General features: G+C 41.7%; 1 protein-coding gene across 1 annotated transcript in view; it reads left to right on the top strand.

The window, feature by feature from the left end:
- ENPEP (glutamyl aminopeptidase) overlaps positions 1–18,386 on the top strand; it is a 38,983-nt gene extending 20,597 nt beyond the window's left edge. The window contains exons 8-20 of the mRNA XM_068941866.1: positions 856–921; positions 2,877–2,942; positions 4,167–4,318; positions 10,454–10,533; positions 11,865–11,992; positions 12,107–12,162; positions 12,984–13,134; positions 13,894–13,967; positions 14,068–14,169; positions 14,279–14,449; positions 15,961–16,101; positions 17,076–17,154; positions 17,405–18,386. Of these exons, the coding sequence (XP_068797967.1) occupies positions 856–921; positions 2,877–2,942; positions 4,167–4,318; positions 10,454–10,533; positions 11,865–11,992; positions 12,107–12,162; positions 12,984–13,134; positions 13,894–13,967; positions 14,068–14,169; positions 14,279–14,449; positions 15,961–16,101; positions 17,076–17,154; positions 17,405–17,554 (1,416 nt within the window). The 3' untranslated portion in view covers positions 17,555–18,386. The remainder of the gene's footprint in view (positions 1–855; positions 922–2,876; positions 2,943–4,166; positions 4,319–10,453; positions 10,534–11,864; positions 11,993–12,106; positions 12,163–12,983; positions 13,135–13,893; positions 13,968–14,067; positions 14,170–14,278; positions 14,450–15,960; positions 16,102–17,075; positions 17,155–17,404) is intronic.
- Positions 18,387–20,786: the final 2,400 nt, after the last annotated feature.

The following is a 20,786-nucleotide window of genomic DNA, read 5'->3' as shown; positions in this document are numbered from 1 at the left end:
ATCCAGATAATGCTCTTGTTTTCATGGGACAACTGGATTTTTAAACTGTTCAGAGCACTAGGCTTTCAGCTGCCCTTTCATTTAGTTGGGAAAATGAAAATATACTAATCCTAAAATCTTATTTTGTATTTCAGATTGGGTTTGCACTGTGTTTGTTTTCCCTCATTTTGTGCCCATACTGTTCTCTTTGTCCCACATTGACTCTTACTTATCTGTCCTGTTTTCCCTCTATTTCTTTCTTTTTTTTCAAGGCCCTAATTCTTTTCTTTCTTTGTCATCCAAGTAAGTAACTTAGCTGATCCTAATGCTACCCTCCTTCAGAGGCCAAAACTCTTACATCAACCTTCAGCAAAGCTCATTGTGAATCTTTAGATGAGACATTCCCAATACGCAGTGCGGTGGACTTGCACCAATCCAGGAGTTCCCTGTCTGTTGGGTGTTTAGCAGAAGTCATTTTCTTTCAGGCTGTCCAGCTGGATGGGGTTAGTTCCCCTGCTGCCATCAGGCCAGCATTATTTGAGGTGGAAGAAGGAGTGCTCATACAGCATTTGGCAGGTGGGTAGGATAGTAGCCCCCAGCAGCAGGACTCAGGAGCCCTTCCACTGGCCCAGCTGTATTCAGAAGAGGGCATCTGGTTGGGACTGAAGACCAACTTTCACAGTCAGAATTAAACTTAGGGTTCGTGCAGGCTGACATGCTGCACTGTGAAGGAATTAGGAAAAAACACTTCCTTAGCCACATGAATGACTTCTGTTCTTTGCATGCAAAACATTCATTCACATGTTACTTTGTAGGTGAAGGAAAAGGTGTTACAGCTGCGTGGCATGACCTTGATCTCTTTTCCTTTGTCCCCAGGGTGCGTCGATTCTTCGAATGCTTCAAGACTGGCTGACACCAGACCTCTTCCAGAAAGGGTGTCAGGTATGACAGGCACCAAAGCATGCCAGAAATGCAGCTGATCCTCACATGGCAGTTGCAAATCTGATATTCAGGAAAGTGAATATCACAGATCCTAGTATTAGTAGCAGAAACATATAATTCATTTCAGTGCCGACTGGACAGCGTCAAGGGGAAGTTCATGCTCCTGCAGAGCAGGAACATCAACCGCAGGATGATTCGATAGTCTGCCCACAAGGCTGTTCATGACAACTTGGTAGTACAGAAACCTCCTCGACTCTGTCTTTGCTCTTTATCCTGTTGCCAGCCAGGCTCTCCTCACTCAGCTGGAGAGCACTTTTACAGCTTCCTGGTGCCACTGTCTACCAGTTCACCCAAGCCTGTTATGCAGGAATCTCTTACAGACATAAGGACCTGACACAGGGGAACCTTGGTCCCAAAAAGCCGGGGTAATCAGGTCCAGAAAAGGAAAATATTGCATAGTTCAGAGTCCTTTCTCTTAGAGGAAAAACACGATGCTACAAAATTACAGAAAGAAAAATGGGAGAAAGGAGCCTCTTTCTGAAAGAGGAAGGTTATCCGTTGTTTCCTGTGAGCTGACATCTGAAGTTTCTGAAGACAGGTTTACTCAATTTGTTCTTATCTCCCTCCCCTCTGGAAAGCATGGGCTGTTACAGGACAGTTGTAGTATTTTCCCTGATTCTTCCTTGCATATATTCAATTAGGACAGTTCTACAAGACAGGAAAATACACAGACCCTGTCCACAAGAGACTAATAATTCCTGTTTGCCCAGCCTCCAGGAAGGCAGAAGTGGCTAACATAGCTGTGGCTAACAGTGAAACAAATAGCACCATCTACTGACTAAACATTACAAGAGTCCAGCTAACAGGATAGGAAAAAAGGCATGTTGAGCAGCTAGGTAAGCCACAGGATGGGACTAGTGTTTAGGATGGGTAAATACTAAGCTGAATGCCACTATAATCCCTGCAAAAGTCATTTTGATCATAACTCAGAGGTGAACAGACTTTCATACTTCCACTGTGATTCGACAACTACTGAAATCTCCTGAAATAGCTATCTCCTAACAACCTCCCTAGTTAGACAGAAATGTACATTCTGTACATTTGTACACCCTTTTGTCCATTAGAATAAAATACAAAGAACATTTCAGGCACAAATGTATTTCATACTAATGTCACATTGGAAAAATCCTGACTCCTAATGTTATGGGATACATTAGAAAGTAAGGGAACTTTATAAGATTAATATGGATCCATTTAACCTCCTGCAGTAATACAAGACAGATTTATGGAGGAACTTTATGCATAGAGCCAAAAATATCTGTCCAGCAAGCAACTATAGCTTTCCTGGTGCCATTCTGATCTTCGCTGGTTTTCTTTTTGAAATAGACATTTAAACTAAAATAGTGGTTCATAAAAAGGGGAGTTCTCTTCTGGGAAACATGTGTATATATATATTTATGTATAAATGTATGCATGTATATAAATAACTATACCTGAGTGAAATACCTACATACTTTCACGCCTACTGTATTATCAATAGGGAATGCTCTTTTTTTTCCCTTCAGTTGACTGACCTTTTCAATACTTCTCTGAGGAACTAGTTCTCCATGTTTTTGGCTTACTCAAAGCTAGAAACATCGCTTAAAGCAACTGCCTCCCTCCTGTACTTATGAAATAAAGAGGCTAGATCTCTTGTTTAGAACACCCTATTGTTTTAGAACAGCCTAAAATATTCCTGGAATATCCTACGGGAACTCAATACGGTGAATGATGCCTGCAAAAGCCAAGGAAATGAACCATCCTTTGTCTAGCTCAAATTTCCTCCAGGTTCAGAATACTACTGCTCATAGGTACATACTGTGCACAACTGATCCTATTTGAATATGTGTATTGGTTTCACATGTGAAGAAGAAAGAGCTGGTAGTATTTTCACACAGTCTTCTACCTCTCTCTAGATATATTTAAAGGACAACTATTTCAAGAATGCCAAGACAGACGATTTCTGGGCAGCAATGGAAACGGTATGTTTCGCAGCAATCTGAATCCTTACTAGTGAAAAGTCTCAGACCTCACCCTACTGCTTTGGATTTCCTAAACTTTTTTATATTCTGTAAGCTCTTCTGTCAATGAGAGATCACAAGCTAGGCAGCCTCCCAACATACTCCAACACAACTTATTTCTAGCAAATACATTATTATTTCTTCATTTTTTGGCAGAGCAGTGTGGGGACTGGAATAAGAAACAAGCCTGCTTCTCAGAGGATTTCCCCCCGCAACAACCCCCAACAATTCAAACTAATTTCATGGTCTCACCAACCACACCCATGCACACCTGTACTCTCCCTTATGTCTAACTGATTTGGCCAATGGAAAGCTCTTGACAATATTCATCAGCAAATATTACTGGTGCTTATCATCTCTGTCCCTTTAGATTTTGAGTGCTCTGCCTACATTCTCTGGTCTTTCCTTCTCCTTGAGGCCAGGCTGTTTCTTCCCATGTCATTAGCCCTAAAGCCCACCTGCCTACTACCAGGTTCTTAACCTGACAAAATATATCCTTTCCTTTCCTTCTCCCAAGGTAGGCACTCACACAGCCCAAGTTGTACGTCTGCTTTCCAGTTCCCAACTTCTCCTTGGTCCCAGAGTCTTCCCTGCCAATCCGTGCTCTCCCTCTGGCACTCTGTATCTTCACTTCACACACTCGATCTGAAGAAGGGAACAGGCATCCTAGCTTCTTTCTCTCCCACACAGCAGGCTGAGGGAGGGCCATTGGCAGCTTTTTCCAGCTTCAGTCTGTAGAATACAAGTTCATGGTCAACGGAATGGATCAGATTTTACATTAGTGTGGCTGCTGTTACTGATCCTGGCTCCTCCTTCACACTCAGGACAGCGAATGCTGCAAGGGAACTTCTGGCTTTGAAAAGCCTCCGTTAGTCCTCTATGTCTTGTCCTGTTCATTCTTCAGAAGCACGCAAAGGACCTCAAAGGGTGCTGAGTACTTCTTGTCTATCTTACTGCCTAAACTCCTGCTCACATACTCATTTCCTCTGGATATGTTTGAGTTTCCAGCTCTTTCTTGCTTTCTATGACAGGCACCATAAAAGGATTTAATGGAGCATTTTTTGTGCTGAACTTGTTCTTTCCTTCATTCCTTTTTGCTCTTCCTCCTCTCAATGTCAGAGACCTTTTTTTCCCACTTTGGCTTGAATTTGTTTTTTCACTGCAACCTTTTCCCTTCATTCCCAGGCAAGTAATAAACCTGTGAAGGAAGTCATGGACACATGGACTAGGCAGATGGGTTATCCTGTTTTGGAGATGGGAATTAATTCAGTGTTCACACAGAAACGTTTTCTCTTGGATCCCCATGCAAATGCTTCTTATCCTCCTTCTGATCTCAGGTAAGATCCTATTTTAAATGTCTTTCCAAAACAGAAAGGTATAAATACCGTACAGATACTCTCTCCTACTGACACACAAAAAAGGCAGTGTTACACCTGTTCTTGACAAACTTACTCTCAACACTTGTGTTTAAAACAAAACTTAGTGGAAAGTTAGATATAAGTATTTCAAATTTAGGACTCCTTCAGCCCCTTGTCTCAAGGATTCTCCTTCAAACACAGCAGAACAGGAGTGGCTGGGGTCCCTCCAAAGGTCTCATTCCCGTGCACAGACAGATCAGATGATAACAAGCAATTTGCTCAACAACTGCAAACTGAAACACTTAGTCTGTCAGACTAAGAAAAATTGACACAAAATTGTTTCTTCTCAGAAAGCAGGTATTTTATACCAGGATAGTTTATTCCCTTTCCCATATGGTACAGGAATTACAATACATCCTAATGCAGTGTCTTACCTATGTGGCTTAATTAACAAGAATTACTGTAAAATAGCTGGTCATATATGAGGGTTAGCAATCCTCCTAAAGAGCTGTTTTTTCCTATTTAGCTCAGGATTGTACTGGCTAATTTTAGCCATGTAAAAGATAGTTACTTAGTCAAAGATAGGTATCTTGGGCCCTTGTGTGGCCAGAGGGTCAGCTTCAGACACCCATCCACCCTATTCAAGACAGGTGGGATACTGCAGAGGACCATATTTGTTAATTAACAGACTACTAACACGAGGGGAGATGATGCCTGCCCGTGCATTGGAATGGCATGGGAAAAGGGCTCAGCTACACAATGAAGTTAACCAGCTGAACAACTGATCAGAGCTGACGTTGTATATCCTCCTAGCCAGCCCTAGCTCTGAGGCAATGCAACTTTGCTAACATTTCAGTGAAAGAGATTCAAAGTAACCCACGTTTGAAAAGTTCTAGTTCATTTGAACTAACCAAATACAATTAAACTAGTAAAATTTAACTGTTTGAATCAGAACTAAAGCTACCCAAATGGAATTTTCCATTAGCTTCTAGTGGCTATTTTAATACAAAGACTGAGAACAGAGAAAGAATGAAGAAAGTGTTGTGGTCATTTTATTTCCTTTCGATTAAAGGAAAAAAAAAAAGCAATGCATGGTATTGGCAGATAGATATAGGTATCAAAAGAGTTCAAATAGGAGAGTTACCTACGTATTTGTAATTTATTTCTCCCAACACAGCAAAACAGTTTGCAGACTTGAAGCAACTCTAGCTTCAGACTCCAACCCTGTACCATATGAAGGCTGGTGTTACAGACTATTCAGTTAAAATGCCTCATGTTAAAAATCTTGGCTTACTGCACTATGCTCTGAGGTATAGACTCAGGAATCTTGCTTTCACCTGACTTCAAGAATTACAGTACCTTGCCATTTGTCATTCCTTGAGTAGAAATCCCAGCACAGTTCCTACCTTAACCTGTCAAGAAGCTGAGCTGTGCACTGCCCCTGCCATTCCCAAAGTGACAGGGGAATTTGTTGCTAAATATGTAGTTGTTATAAATGACTTAGAAGTGAAATGCATTAGTATATCTTATTATAGTAACAAATATCGATAGTATCTACCTTGGAACAGACTTACTCCCTTGCCTAGGAGTCAGTCTATTGAAAATCCTTATTTCCTCCTTCCACCTTCACAGATAGGGGTGAGGAAGCTCTTGAAGACATCATACCCCAGATATAACTGGACCATTTCACTTCCAAGTGTGCGATTTTGATTTAAGCAGTGAAAACTCCAGGCCTTGTGTGTGCTTTATTCTCTGAACCCTGCAGGGATGGTCTTCCCAGCTGCCTGCAGCATGTCTGGCTTGAAAGAGTCCCCTACTGAACACTGGCACTCAAAAGAAATGCAAGGTCAAAAATTTGTGCTCTTAAAATAGTGCTGCTGGACAAATATGTAGCTACAGTATAGCATGTCAGGGACACATCTTCAATATGGACAGTTAATAGGACACAGTTACTGTTTCTAATGCTCAGGAAAAGTATTTACGTATGCGATTTCAGGAACATATAAAGAAACCTAAATAAAATTCCCCCACTAAATGCATTTACAAAATAAGAGTTTTAAAAAAAATTTTTATGGGCTTTCTCATGGGGAAGCACAATGCTGAGGCTTCTGGCCAAACAATAACCCCTCTAAATTCCATGGCAGGATGTTCCATGAGATAGCTAGTAAAAGCTAAAGTATATAAATCTGCTGAAATATTTTTGTTTAAAAGATATACAACAACAGCTAATCATTCTTCCCAGAGGTAGCAGGAGCTTACATTCAGGTAGAAGAAGGAGCACAGCCTTCACTTTGATACTTCCTGGAAATTAACCACCGTTCACTTGACCCAGGGTTGTAAAGAACATTGAGGTTTTCCTGCCGCAATTACAGAATCACAGAATGGTTTAGGTTGGAAGGGACCTCTGGAGATCATCTAGTCCCACACCTCTGCTCAAGCAGGGTCATCTAAAGCATGTTACACAGGATCGTGTCCAGGTGGGTTTTGAACATCTCCAGGGAAGGAGACTCCACAACCTCTCTGGGCAACCTCTTCCAGTGCTCTGTCACCCTCGCAGTAAAGAAATTTTTCCTCATGTTCAGACGGAGCTTCCTGTGTTTCAGTTTCTGCCCATTGCCTCTTGTCCTGTTGCTGGGCACCACGGAGAAGAGGCTGGCCTCATCCTCTTGACACTCCCCCTTCAGATACTTGTACACATTGATGAGATCCCCTCTCAGTCTTCTCCAGGCTGAAGAGGCCCAGCTCTCACAGCCTTTCTTCAGAGGAGAGATGCTCCAGTCCCCTCATCATCTTGGTAGCCCTCCGCTGGACTCTCTCCAGGAGTGCCATGTCTCTCTTGTACTGGGGAGCCCAGAACTGGACACAGTATGGCCAGATGCGGCCTCACCAGGGCTGAGGAGAGAGGGAGGATCATCTCCCTCAACCTGCTGGTAACACTCTTCCTCATGCACCCCAGGATACCATTGGCCTTCTTGGCCACAAGGGCACACTGCTGCCTCATGGTTAACTTGTTGTCCACCAGCACTCCCAGGTCCTTCTCTGCAGAGCTGCTTTCCAGCAGGTCAACCCCCTGGTGCCTGTCCTGGTGCCTGGGGTTATTTCTCCCTAGGTGCAGGACCCTGTGCTTGCCTTTGTTGAACTTCAGGAGGTTCCTCTCCGCTCACCTCTCCAGCCTGTCCAGGTCCCTCTGAATGGCAGCACAGCCTTCTGGTGTGTCAGCCACTCCTCCCAGTTTAGTATCCTCAGCAAACTTGCTGAGGGTGCACTCTGCCCCTTCCTCCAGGTCACTGATGAATAGATTGAACAAGACTGGACCCAGGACTGACCCCTGGGGGACACCACTAGCCACAGGCCTCCAACTAGACTTTGCACTGCTGACCACAACCCTCTGAGCTCTGCCATTCAGCCAGTTCTCAATCCACCTCACCGTCCACTCATCCAACCCACACTTCCTGAGCTTACCTACGAGGATGTGATGGGAGACAGTGTCAAAAGCCTTGCTGAAGTCCAGGTAGACAACATCCACTGCTCTGCCCTCATCTACCCAGCCAGTCATCCCGCCATAGAAGGCTATCAGATTGGTCAAGCATGATTTCTCCTTGGTGAACGCATGCTGCCTACTCCTGATCACCTTCTTGTCCTCCACATGCTTAGAGATGACATCCAGGAGGAGCTGTTCCATCACCTTTCCAGGGGTGGAGGTGAGGCTGACAGGCCTGTAGTTTCCTGGCTCCTCCTTTTTGCCCTTTTTGAAGACTGGGGTGACACTGGCTTTCTTCCGGTCCTCAGGCACCTCTCCTGATCTCCAGGACCTTTCCAAGATGATGGAGAGTGGCGTAGCAATAACATCCACCAGCTCCCTCGGCACTCATGGGTGGATCCCATCAGGGCCCATGGATCTGTAGATGTCAAGTTTGCCTAAATGATCTCTAACTCGATCCTCCTCGACCAAGGGAAAGTCTTCCTTTCTCCAGACTTTCTCCCTGGTCTCCAGGGTCCGGGATTCCTGAGGACTGGCCTTAGCAGTAAAGACTGAAGCAAAGAAGGCATTCAGTAACTCACCTTCTCTATATCCTTCGTCACCAGGGTGCCCACCCCATTCAGCAGCAGGTCCACGTTTTCCCTAGTCTTCCTTTTGCTACTGATGTATTTGAAGAAGCCCTTCTTGTTGTCCTTGACATCCCTTGCCAGATTTAATTCCAACTGGGCCTTAGCCTTCCTTGTCGCATCCCTGCACACTCTGACAACGTCCCTGTATTCCTCCCAAGTGGCCTGTCCCCTTTTCCACATTCTGTACACTTCCTTCTTCTGCTGGAGTTTTGCCAGGAGCATCTTGCTCATCCATGCAGGTCTCCTGCCCGCTTTGCCTGACTTCTTCCTCAGAGGGATGCCCTGCTCTTGAGCTTGGAGGAAGTGGTGCTTGAATATTAACCAGTTCTCTTGGAACCCCCTTCTTTCTAGGGCTCTAACCCATGGGATTCCTCTAAGTAGGTCCCTGAAGAGGCCAAAGTTTGCTCTCCTGAAGTCCAGGGTTGTGATCCTACTTATTGCCCTGCTTCCTCCTTGCAGGATCCTGAACTCCAGCATCTCATGGTCACTGCAGCCAAGGCTTCCCTCAACCTTTATATCTCCAACCAGTCCTTCTTTGTTTGTTAGTACAAGGTCCAGCAGCACACCTCTCATTGCTGGCTTCCAGGATGTGTCAGGATTGTCACTAGGATGTTTAAGATGGAAGAAAAGTCTCCCTGGGATGGATTGCAATATGCTAACATGGAAGAGCAGCTGACTGCTCAAAAGGACTTAATCATTTCACCAGTCTTATGTAGGTGGTTGTACAAATATGCCAATATCATGCCCTGCCTTGTAGTTCTCTGACCGTCCAATCACAGCTTTGGGCAGGCCGTGCCATGGCTCCCTTCCGAGTCCAAACGTCTAAGTGCTGGCACGTCTCTGTGAAGTTTGGACATGGGGCATACCCCAGACTAAGTAGCCTGTGCCTAGGTATTCAAGGAATTTCTCAGCAAGAGGTGTAAGGTCATGTTTGGCCCTCAGTGCTTAACAGTGGAAGAATTATGTTTGTCTGGGAAAAGGAAAATAGGCTGGAAAAGGCAAGTCCTCTGGACTGTATGGCAGTATTGCTTAAATTCTTTCAGTTTTCCCTTACGTTAATAAGGTTAAATAATACTTGAACATTATCCTGAGCGCTGTGAAGATTAACTGTTGTCTGTACAGAGCCCCAGATATATAAATGTTAACACTGAGAACACCCATCCACATATAATCATTTTTTGCTACATTAATTGCTCTGTGCCCTGCTAGATTGCTACCTGATGTGACATGAAGATATTACTTAACGAGGCTGCATGTTCTCAGCTATAATAATAAACTACACAGTGTAGCATACCAGAAATTCAATCACACAATCTCTCTTCGATTGTGAGTGATTATTACCCTCTTCAGCATACAGAAGCATCAGGGGATGAAGGATGTGGCCCTAGCAGTTCCATTGATTTCCAAAAAACCTGATATACTGCGCTGCTCTCAGATTAAACTTTTAGTGCATAATTAACAAAGTACAATATTAATTTGACTCATACATCTGCACTGGACACTGGACAAAACTTTACTCCAGTTCCTTGCTCAGTCTACCAGACACATTTTGAAAACTATTTGTAAATACAAAGCATTAAGACAAGCTACTGCTATTCCCTATCTCTAGAGCACAAACACGCTCAGACACTTGATACCTTTTATTTTGCTTTACAGGGAAAATAACTGCCCTAGTCATACCACACCAATAGCTGACATTCCCTTGCCTGAACAGAATATCGTAGTACAGAGCTTTAGCTAGAAGAGTCCCCTGAAGCATTATTTAGAGAGCATTTTTACAACATAGACAACAGCTATTGGTAAAAAGCCTATTTTTGTTACAAGCGATATTTGATCAGATATTGATAGATATGTATATATTATTTATGTACCCAAACACTGACATAGTTGGCTTCAAAAAACAAGATGTACACATTAAACTAAATAAAAAGATATATTAAGGTTTTATTTTTAGTGTTTGGTTTCAAATGTCTTTTGATTCTTTTTCTCTTTAAATAATTTCAGTTACAAATGGAATATTCCAGTGAAATGGGGACTTGGGAGCTCAGTGAATTATACTTTCTACAATAAATCAGATTCTGCAGGTAAACTTCCCTTGTACTTCTTTTAAGACTAATGAGTGAAGTAAAGCTTTTCAATGCTCTCAACAAGAAATAAAATACACAGTTAACTTAAAGCTTTTCAGTTTTCAGATTTGGGAACCAGCACATCGCTTGCCTGTGCTGCAGTTAGTAGCCATTTTTGGTATAGGATTACTCCTCCTTTATATACTTGTTATTTCAATTAAGGCCCGATTCAGTAAAGTGCTTAAGCATGTGTTTAAATACAGTCCTATTCAAGAAAGCATCTAAGCATGTGCTTAATTATATAATGCACTTAAGTCAGTGGGACTTACATGTATGTTTCTTGAGGCTAAGACAAGGGGTAAAGCGGGAAGCTGATGAACACCTCTGTGGGATGGTAAACAGGCAATCTGAGTCAGATTAAGCGAAGGGAAAAGAGCTACAAATGGTTAAACATATTTTCTAATGCTGATTTAAGGAATCTTCCACATCGCAAAACAATGGGGCTATTAACTTGAGGGGCAACTAATTTGGCAAGGCCTGCTTGCATGATTAGCTGCTCACTTCTATACCTGTAAAAATCTTGGATAGTAGGACAAACAGCAAGCATAGGGAAAAAATGACCTTGTATGGGTCATTCAAATAAAAAAGTTCTTTTAACTCCCAAGCAACCTCAAACCGCAGATTAAAGACCACTGTTTTCAATGCACAGGAAGAGAACTTTCATAACCAGTAGTGCCAGCTGGACCAAGCCAAATTTTTGAGAAAGGAACATCTTTTCAAGTGTTCCATTTAAACTGGAAATTCCTTAAATATGAGCGCTTGAGTAAAGTCTCAACCTATTTTGCAATTCCATCATCTATAGCTATGAAAATTCAATCGGAGAAGTGTACAGAGAAAAAAAAAGAGTTAAAGAGTTGATGGAAATAAGCTGAAAAACAAAACAAATAGAGGATAAAATGGGAAAACTTTAAGAATAATAATCATGAACTGAAAACTGGCAGATCTTTTTAAAAGAAATTAGAAAGAACTATTTCTTTGCAAATTTTTTCATTTTTCACAATGACACTATAATTTTCTCCAACTTCATCCTAATCACAGTGATTGCCATTTTCAAGTTAAACTGGCTGGCCCCAAGTAATTACCACAATCCAGTATTCTGAGGCAAGTGCTGAAATCCACTAATGTCTATGATACCGTCTTTTTTTTCAAAAAGACAACTAAAATTAAGCTTTGGATCTTATTTTGACATTAGTTAAAACCAAAGATTACTTTTGGAGTCAAAGCATCTCCAGTGAGTTCTCTGAGTCATATAAGATGCGCAAAGTGATCGTTGTTTGTTTGTTTTGCAGGAATTACAATAACATCATTTCCCAATTCTTTTGTGAAAATTAATTCAGACCACATTGGATTCTATCGGGTGAATTATAATAGTCAAAACTGGGCCAATTTAGCCACTCTTCTGGTCAACAACCATACAGTGAGTGTCATGAAATTAACCTATAAGAGTAGGTCTCTTATAGGGTCTCTATATGCTATTCTTCCAGCAAATCATTGATATATTCCTGATCGTTCTCTTCCTCTTTCCATATAGAGATTTTCAGCTGCTGACCGTGCAGGGATTTTGGATGATGCCTTTTCTTTAGCAAGGTAAACTAATGCACTGCAGGGACCGCAATACAAGTTTTTCACTTTCCATTGTCTATTAATTAGAATTAACTTAGCTCAGGTAGTTGGAAGAATTTTAAATCTGTTTCAAGTTTTAATTGTTTTTCTGCTTACGTTGCTCTTCAAAAGGCACAAATACAAGTATATACTGGCAACTTGCAGCACCAGTGTAGTCAAGAGAAATGTTCCCTTTCATTTCAGTGGACCAAGAAGGAGGGCTTTAATTGAGAAGGTCTTAGAAAGGGGTGTTTTTGCCATGTAGACAACAATAACAGAGGTATTCCAGAAGAAGCTAAGGGTCCAGAAAATCAGGGGTATGTCTATAATGCATAGCATGGTATTAGGAAGTTACTATCTCAGCTTTCTTGTTTTAGAGATTGCTTGGAAACTTCTAGCTCTTGCACCAGGCCATGCTGATACAGAGATAAACTGTAGGAGATCTGCAACAGCCTGTAAGGCTGAACCTCCTCAGTCTTTCAGGATGTCTCCAGAACCAGCAAATTCCTTTGGTATGGCAGGAGTTAACACAGTTGAGGGTCACCCACTTCTGGGCACGCAGGTCTCCACAATATGGGCAGCCTCCTCGTGGTGACCAGAGCTCCTGTAGTTGGCCATCTAACAACAGTAGTCCTTCAGTGGTCTCTTTGGAAAATACCTCCCTCCCCAGTTGCACTGAAGACTATTTTTCTCCCTCTCAAAATTAATTTCAGACCTTTTAAAGTGAATAGCACTCTAACATCGTTAAAGAAGCAAATTCTTGGTACTCATTAAAACAACAGAAGTTATGTCTTCTCTTTCCTCAGAGCTGGACTCGTGAATTACTTCGTTGCCCTGGAGCTCACAAAATACCTAACAAATGAAACAGACTACTTACCCTGGCATAGAGCTATATCAGCTGTAACTTACCTCGCAGACATGCTTGAAGATGATACAAATCTCTATCTCCAGTTTAAGGTGAGGAAGTGAAAAACCATTCCGACACAGGACCACTGCATCTGACAGTTCAGGGTCTATAAAGCAATAACATTGAAGTTCAAATGATTTTCAAAGCCGCTGAGCTGTCAGTATTTACTTTTTGTTATTGTACTCTTAAAAAAAATGCTGAAAACTGCTTAGTATTGATCTCTCAATTACCTGGACTGTCAATGCTTTTGGAGGAAAGAAATTATGCCTCATTATTCTTATAATCCATCACAATAAGTCACAGTACAGATATTTGTTTGTCAAGGCTGTCCTGCATCCAATAAAAAAGTTTGGTATAGGACAGTAGAATCTCTGACACCTGTTCTCAGCATGAAAGATAGCTATACCTCAACATGGCAGTCAGCAAATTTGGCAGCTGACCTGAAGCTGAACATGATTTAATGGTCACTAAAATAAATATGTACTTAATTCAGCATTATATCTGGCAAGAAGCTTTGGCATGTTTGCTTGCGCAGACACCTGCCTTCATTTTGGAGCACAGGCAAGACTGGAGAGAACAGGCTGACCTTGTCTTATCTGTGCATCAATGTTGCAAGCGAGAGTGCCTGAGCATCTTCAGACTTTGCATGCTATGCTAGTCCAGAAAGATTGTGCGTGCATGGGTTTGTGTTATCTGTTGTTCAAGAAGGCCTAGTTCTGGGAAAATGAAAGTGAATAAAACTATGAACACAAATATACTATTATTTAATGAAATGTATAAAAGGAACCAAAAGTCTTTCTCTACCTCAGGACTATTTTCGCTTCCTGGTAAAACCCATTGTGAATCAACTGGGCTGGAGTGATTCTGGAAGCCATTTGGAAAGGTTGAGCAGTCTTTTTTTTCTATTGCATATTACTGACTGATTAAAGGAACGTTAAGCAGTGGGAAAGTCTCTCTCTCTCTCTCTCTCTCTCTTTTTAAAGGCTTCTTCGTGCATCTGTTCTAGACTTTGCATGCAGTGTGGACGACACAGAATCTTTGGGCAATGCTTCGCTACACTTCGAGGAATGGCTAGGAGGAAAAAAGTGAGTGCTCACGGCTTTTGTGGCTGCTGGAGAACACAGTATGTGACTTGGTTGCAGATCTCAAGCAGGAAAGGGGTAACAATATTAAAGTACTGTTTCTTTATTTTAGTCCTCCTGTAAATCTCCGACTCCTGGTATATCGCTATGGGATGCAGAACTCAGGCAATGAGTCATCTTGGGATTACATGTTCAAGAAATACCAAGATACTGCATTAGCACAAGAAAAAGAAAAGCTACTGTATGGTCTGGCATCAGTGAATAACATCACCCTTTTGGACAGGTGATTTAAATACACAAAGATATTTCTTTCCCTATAGAAGCAACTATTCATCTTTTACTTGTTCACCTGTCCCCTCTTGTGCTGTCATTTTTGTCAGATTGTAGCATGAGGAATGCCATAGGTTTTCAAGACCAGTTATCTAACAGCCTCCTCTAAGATACTGCCCCTCACTAGTCCAGCTCTCAGACTGCGCTGGTGTCTTCCCAGGCTGCTGCTCTGCAAACACACACCAGCCCCCTTCAACACAGCTGATATCTTCCCCGAGATGCTGGCAAACATCCTCACCAGGGTCATTCACTACTGCGTTGGAGCCCTATCTAAATATCGTAAGATGGTGCAATCTCTGTCTGAAACAGTTCCCAGTTTAAGACAAGATGAAACAAGGAATTATAGAAGGCACTAGAACAGTGAAAATGAGATTTAAAATATTTGAAAGAGTGATAGAAGCCAGCTGGGTTCATAAGTTCTGGTGACCACATAAACTAAAGCCATTCAATAACTAATCACTGACATGATTAAGACATGAACTAATTATCTAGACCAGCCTAAATTTGCATAACACAAAAATTCCCTCGTAAAGCAAGGAGAACTGTCTCTTAATTTATGATTAAAATAACAAGAAAGGGAAAAAGGGCAGACAGACTGAGAAAATTGTCCCTATCACTTGCATATAGGAGAAAAGAAGATAAGCCTTAACCCCAACACACAACAATGTAAGAGGTGTTCCTCTCCAGGTGCTGCTGAGAAGTTATTACCGTACAACTCATCTCCCTGTATTTGCGCATGCTGAGCAAGTCACTTGATCAGTCTAGCCTGTCTATACTGTAACGGGAAGCAAAACTGCAGCACATGCAGGCATACTATACCTGAATGAGTTTTAATTTTGTGTGGATAAGAGTTTCAGCAACAAAGCATCAGTGCAGATTTCAGCGTAAGCCAGCCACCTGCCTGTGCACTTACAGTCCCCACAAGGCCTTTACAACCCAGACCTTTTTGGTGCAGACCTTTTGGTACAACCCAGACCTTTGGTACAACCAGACCTTTTGGTACAACCCAGCACCTTTTTGGTGCTCGCCTACCCAAACAGGCTGCACTTCTGGCTGAGCTGTATCTACCCATTCAAACTTGTTCTCACTACTTGATTAGAAAATAGAAATAATAATGGATTTGGGCAATTTTCAAGTAACTTACAGGCATGAACCCTACTGATTTTCTAAAGATGCCTAACTGTTTGTTTCTTTTGATACAATTATCTCACGATACAGTTGTCATTAATAGATAATTATGTTTTAGATCAGCTTACTTTATCTTTTAAAATGCTTTTGAGAAAATAATACCTCTGCCTGGGGATGAGTTGTAAATTGGTGGTGGCAAATACTTGACAATTATAGATATTAACATTGCATTATTTCTTACAACCATGACTCAAAGCGTATATTGGAAGCATTAACATTTGCTTTCCAGAATCTTTCACGAAATATTATCATTGATTCTTATGGGATTTTTCTTAGGTATCTGAAATATATTTACAACGCTAGCCTCATCAAAAGTCAAGATGTTTTCACAGTCCTGAGATACATTTCCTATAACAGCTACGGGAAAACAATGGCCTGGGACTGGATACGGCTCAACTGGGAATACTTAGTTAGCAGGTATATTAATGATCCTATTGAGAATTTTAAGTACATATCTATATGTATTTCTTGTTAAAAGCCATGGCTTGCTTTATTTTCATCATACAACTTTCAGCACTAACCTCTACTTACTTTTCTTCTGGAAAAGCAAAGTTTGCAAGTTTTCTTTAATTTCTAGTTGTCCTTATACTCATCTTCTTTATATAACGAGAACTGAAAGTGTATTCAACACAGTTATTGCCATCTGCTGTGAAAAAGTGCATTGCGGCTAACTTGAAAATCATTCTTTCCCTAAATGACCACTGATAACTAATGGTGATTAAAAAGTATAGAAAGTTCTACCAAGGCTGCAGAAATCTCTGGCTGTTGCACGGAAAAAGTCTGCAGTACTCTGCAGTCAAGTCTCCACTCTGATGTAGAAGTTTCTTTCTACTGATTTCATAACAAGACAGTATAGGGAATTTTCTTAATTCAACAACCAGCTGAATTAACCAGCTGGTAACAGCAGCCAGCAGACAGTAACAGAAGTTCAGCAGAAGTAATAGTAAAAATTTTAGTGACACCTCTCTCTCCTTCCTGCTCCTTTCTAAAAGCCAGGTCAGGGCACAGAAGCAGAGTACCCACAGACCTAGAGCTGTGAACTGGACAGCATTTGCATTGTTCAGCAGTTTGGCTTCACAGAGGGGGAAATAGACCTGGGAGGACCAAAATGTCTTTAAACACCCAACTCCCAACATGAGACAATAAGCTGCTAATTAATAAAAACATCTCCCAACAGAGATTGCTCCATTAGTAGACATATTTGAGAGCAGTATAAATATTGTATATGAATACTATTTTTCAAGTATTTCAAAAAATGCTGAAATCTAGGCGCATCTGTTTTCTAGCAGTGCAAAGAGAATTTTAAACTTCAGATAATTATTTGTGCCTTCCCTTTCAAACATGTATCCTTATTTTTGAATCCAATATTGTTTACTAATTTTTTTTTCTAGATTCACTATAAACGACAGATACCTTGGTCGAATAGTAACCATTACCCAAACCTACAACACTGATCTCCAGCTTTGGCAGGTATAGTGATAGCACTTCTCTTTATTTTAAGAAAACATATTTTAAAATCTACTTGCCAGGAAACTTGTCTTTTTGTTGTCTAAATGCCTAGAGCAGCATGAATTACTGTAAAACTATGCTAGTGCTTCTGGCTGTCGCTTATATATCTCTTTCTTACAAAACTGCCCTTGATCAAGTCCCTTTAAAAACCTATTTGCTCAACAGCAGCATTATTTACTTTATGTCAATTCTTTTCCTCTCTCTTTTCCAGATGGAAAATTTCTTTGAGAAATATCCTAATGCTGGGGCAGGAGAATCACCTAGGAAGCAGTCAATTGAGCAGGTGAAGAACAATATCGAATGGCTAAAACAAAATAAGGAGGATATACGAACATGGCTAGAAACATGGCTACATCCTTAACGTCTTTGTTAAAAATGTCAGGCACTCATTCTGGTCACTCAGATCCTCAGAGATATTAAGCAATGTGGATTTCACACCTAGCTACCTTAGGGGACCAAGGCTCTATGTTTTTTTTTCTACAAACGCTTAGAAACCCATTGCCAGAGCAACATTTGTGTAGCTGCTGATCCTGGATCCTGCCAACACTTGTGCACATGAATAGCTCTATATTTTGGGAAATGAATTTGCCTGAACAAGTAAGAAAAATGTCCAAAGTTATTCAAGGTAGAAGTGACAGCAAAAGCGGGATCCTTGCTGACCAAGCTGGTTGATCTCTTTCTTTCTATACACCACTCTGAAAAGCTGCTCCTTGGTTCATACAGAAGTATCTTTACCACACTCAGGGATTCCTTTCCAAGAGCACCTTATGGGAGCTCTATTCTGAAGAAAAGGGAATCACATAATAGTTTGAAATTTGCCCGAAAATTGTCCCATATATTTATATCTTTAAAAATTCCACTTTTGGGATTTTGTTGTGTATTCTTATACTACAGAAAGGCCAGTTAAACTTCCCTCCCCATTGATTTTTGAAGTTTAACTCCTGGTACACAAGGGAATCTATATTTTCAGCTTCATTTTTAATGCTATTCGTTGGTATTCTGTAGCTTGGGGAAGGTGTTGTCTTGGTTATTTTTGTCTTGTTCATAAATCTTGTTAAAAGAAGAACGTGTGGCAGTTGTTACTGCAGACAAGACACATGGTACTTACTTTCTCTTTTCTTAAGGAAAAGTAAAATAAAATGATCCACCTGGAAACTTCAGTCTCTTTCTAATAAAGTGATAAAACTACCTGACATTCAGAAAAACGGTTGTTATATAGCCCAACTATGGGATACATATACCTTCAATATCTGTTCAGGAAAAAAGAAAACCTCTGAGGAATTACAAAAATGGAAAATCCAGGCAGAGGGGGCAAATATATCTCACTGCTGCAATTCGATCTGCCATAGAAACACAGGCAACAAAGAAAGGGCTCTCATTTCCGAGTCCCTCTGCCACTGCACAGCCGGAGCCGGCACCAGGTCCAGTCTGCCTGCCACCCCTGGAGTGGGGAGCCAGGGTGCTCTGTGGCTCCCAGCTTTCCCTGTGCTCCTTCGCTGCGCCCTGCTGCCGTACAGGCAGGAAGCCTGAGCATCAGCCCATCCTCATTGCCTTCACCTCCATTTCTAGCGCAGGAAGGAGCTGCAGCAGATGGGAACTGGCAAGAGCTGGTCCCTGTCTGGACGACCTGGAGACAGGACCTCAAAGCATCTCTCTTGTAGGACGTGGCCCCAGACAGGTTGGGCACAGCCTGTTACGAAGCCACACAACAGGAGGGAAAAGCAGGAGCCTGCTGCTCCCAGAACACAGAGGAGCACTTCTCTTCTGCATCCTGCAGTGCCATTCGGGGGGAAGGCTAAGGCTATCGAGCAGATGCTCCAAAGCACAGAAAATCCTGAGATACCTGTACAGAGGCTCTGCCTGCCTCTGGGCCTCTGTATGACCCAGATGGCTCCAAGGCGCTGCCACAGTCCTGGGTAGAAACACTTTACCCCACTCCCCCAGGATGGATATAGTTTTAGGCCTCTCCCTCAATACCCAAATGGCTGCCACAAGCCCAGACAAATCTGCTGGCCGAGTCAGTTGTTCTGACAAAGGAAAATGTCAGCCAGCCTCCTGCAAATAAAACATGAAAGGATTTTGACTGGTAGTAGTTACAACTTGCTACAGAGATCAGCTTCTCCTTATGGTAAAAGCCTGGCAAAGTGCCAGGCAATTCTTCCAGGTTTTTTCCTTGCTCAGTTTCACATGGACCAGGCATTAAAAGTGAAGCAGTTGTCCAGACCCAAACTACCAACAAATAAGGTCATGGGGAACTGGTTGTCCTTTGCCCACCGAGAAGACAGTTGTTATCTTATCCTTGTTCAGCTGCCTGCTCAGCAGGACACATGTAAATTTGCCTTCATGACTTTAGTTTTTCAGTAAATGAATTGAAAGAACAGAAGACAAACAACAGCTCTGGTGATTTCAAAGTCATTTCTACAAACTGGTTTGGTAGCACCATGTTGTAGTACTGACTATCAACATATTACAATGCTGTGACTACACAACAGGAAGATCAGCTCAGAGAACTTTCCCTTGCACTGCCAATGGTGTTTGTTTTGATTGAAAGTTTTTAACTTCTGGTAGACATAATATGTAACAGTGCAAAACCGATACAAAGATGGTCAAGCACATAACTTGGTGGTCTTCACTTTAAGAAAATATTTAATCAAGTTTGCCAGGAAGAAATAACTGACTCTGTAAGCATTCATGGGCTTCTGCCATCATTTGTTGTAGGAAAAAAGAGTATTGGGTTCAGACGCTATCAAAATGATACATAACTAAGTAGTTACTTTAACAGATTTCTATCCTTTTTTTAATATACAGACTCTACTGCCACCAGGTGGGATCAGACTTGCCAAAATTGTTAGCTGTAGTAGTAGGCTTTCATATAGGAAAATAAGAAATAATGAAACTTTTCTACAGTGCAGGAAAGCTATAACAAAAGCAGTTTCCATCCAAATCACACAGGCACACCACTGTTCAAGACATGACACATATTGGCACTATTGTGTATTGATGGAGAGGGAGGAAGGCTGATCAGAAAGAGGGAAGAGAAAAATACCACTGAGGCAAAGAAAGAGCAAGAAGCCAAGGACAAGCCTGAGCAAGTATAGGGAGCATGACCCGGAGCGAACAGAGGAGAGGAAGGGATTTAGGGTAATGAATGAAGCAACTGCCTCCCGTCATTGGATTCTAGCTCTGTTCAGGAAGACAGGACTCTGTGCGGCTTCTGTGCCTGAACAGTACCGGATTAGAGACACGTTTGGCTAGTGCTTGGGTACTTTCAATATTAAAGAAAGGCTAGCTGGATTTGTACGCTGATCTGAAGCGTGTAGGTGAACATGGAGGTAAATCTAAAAACCCCAGAAGAAAATTGCTTTTATAGCAGGCTAAAGGTTCTGTCAATTTTAATTAATGTCCTTTAGATTATGTAGTCCTTTTGCTACCTTTAAATGGTTCATGGAGAATGTATTGTATGGCATGTGCCTCTTCCAGACTGTTTGTCCTAGATGGATAACAGATCTGGTACATGCTAAATCGTTCGGTCAGGAACTAGTACATTTACAAACAGTCTGCGATAGGCTTATGAATGCCAATTTGAAACTGAA

Source organism: Struthio camelus, chromosome 4, assembly GCF_040807025.1.
Source record: "Struthio camelus isolate bStrCam1 chromosome 4, bStrCam1.hap1, whole genome shotgun sequence".
NCBI lineage: Eukaryota > Metazoa > Chordata > Aves > Struthioniformes > Struthionidae > Struthio > Struthio camelus.
Note: the sequence above shows the minus strand (reverse complement) of the source record. Positions and strands in the feature narration are given on the sequence as shown.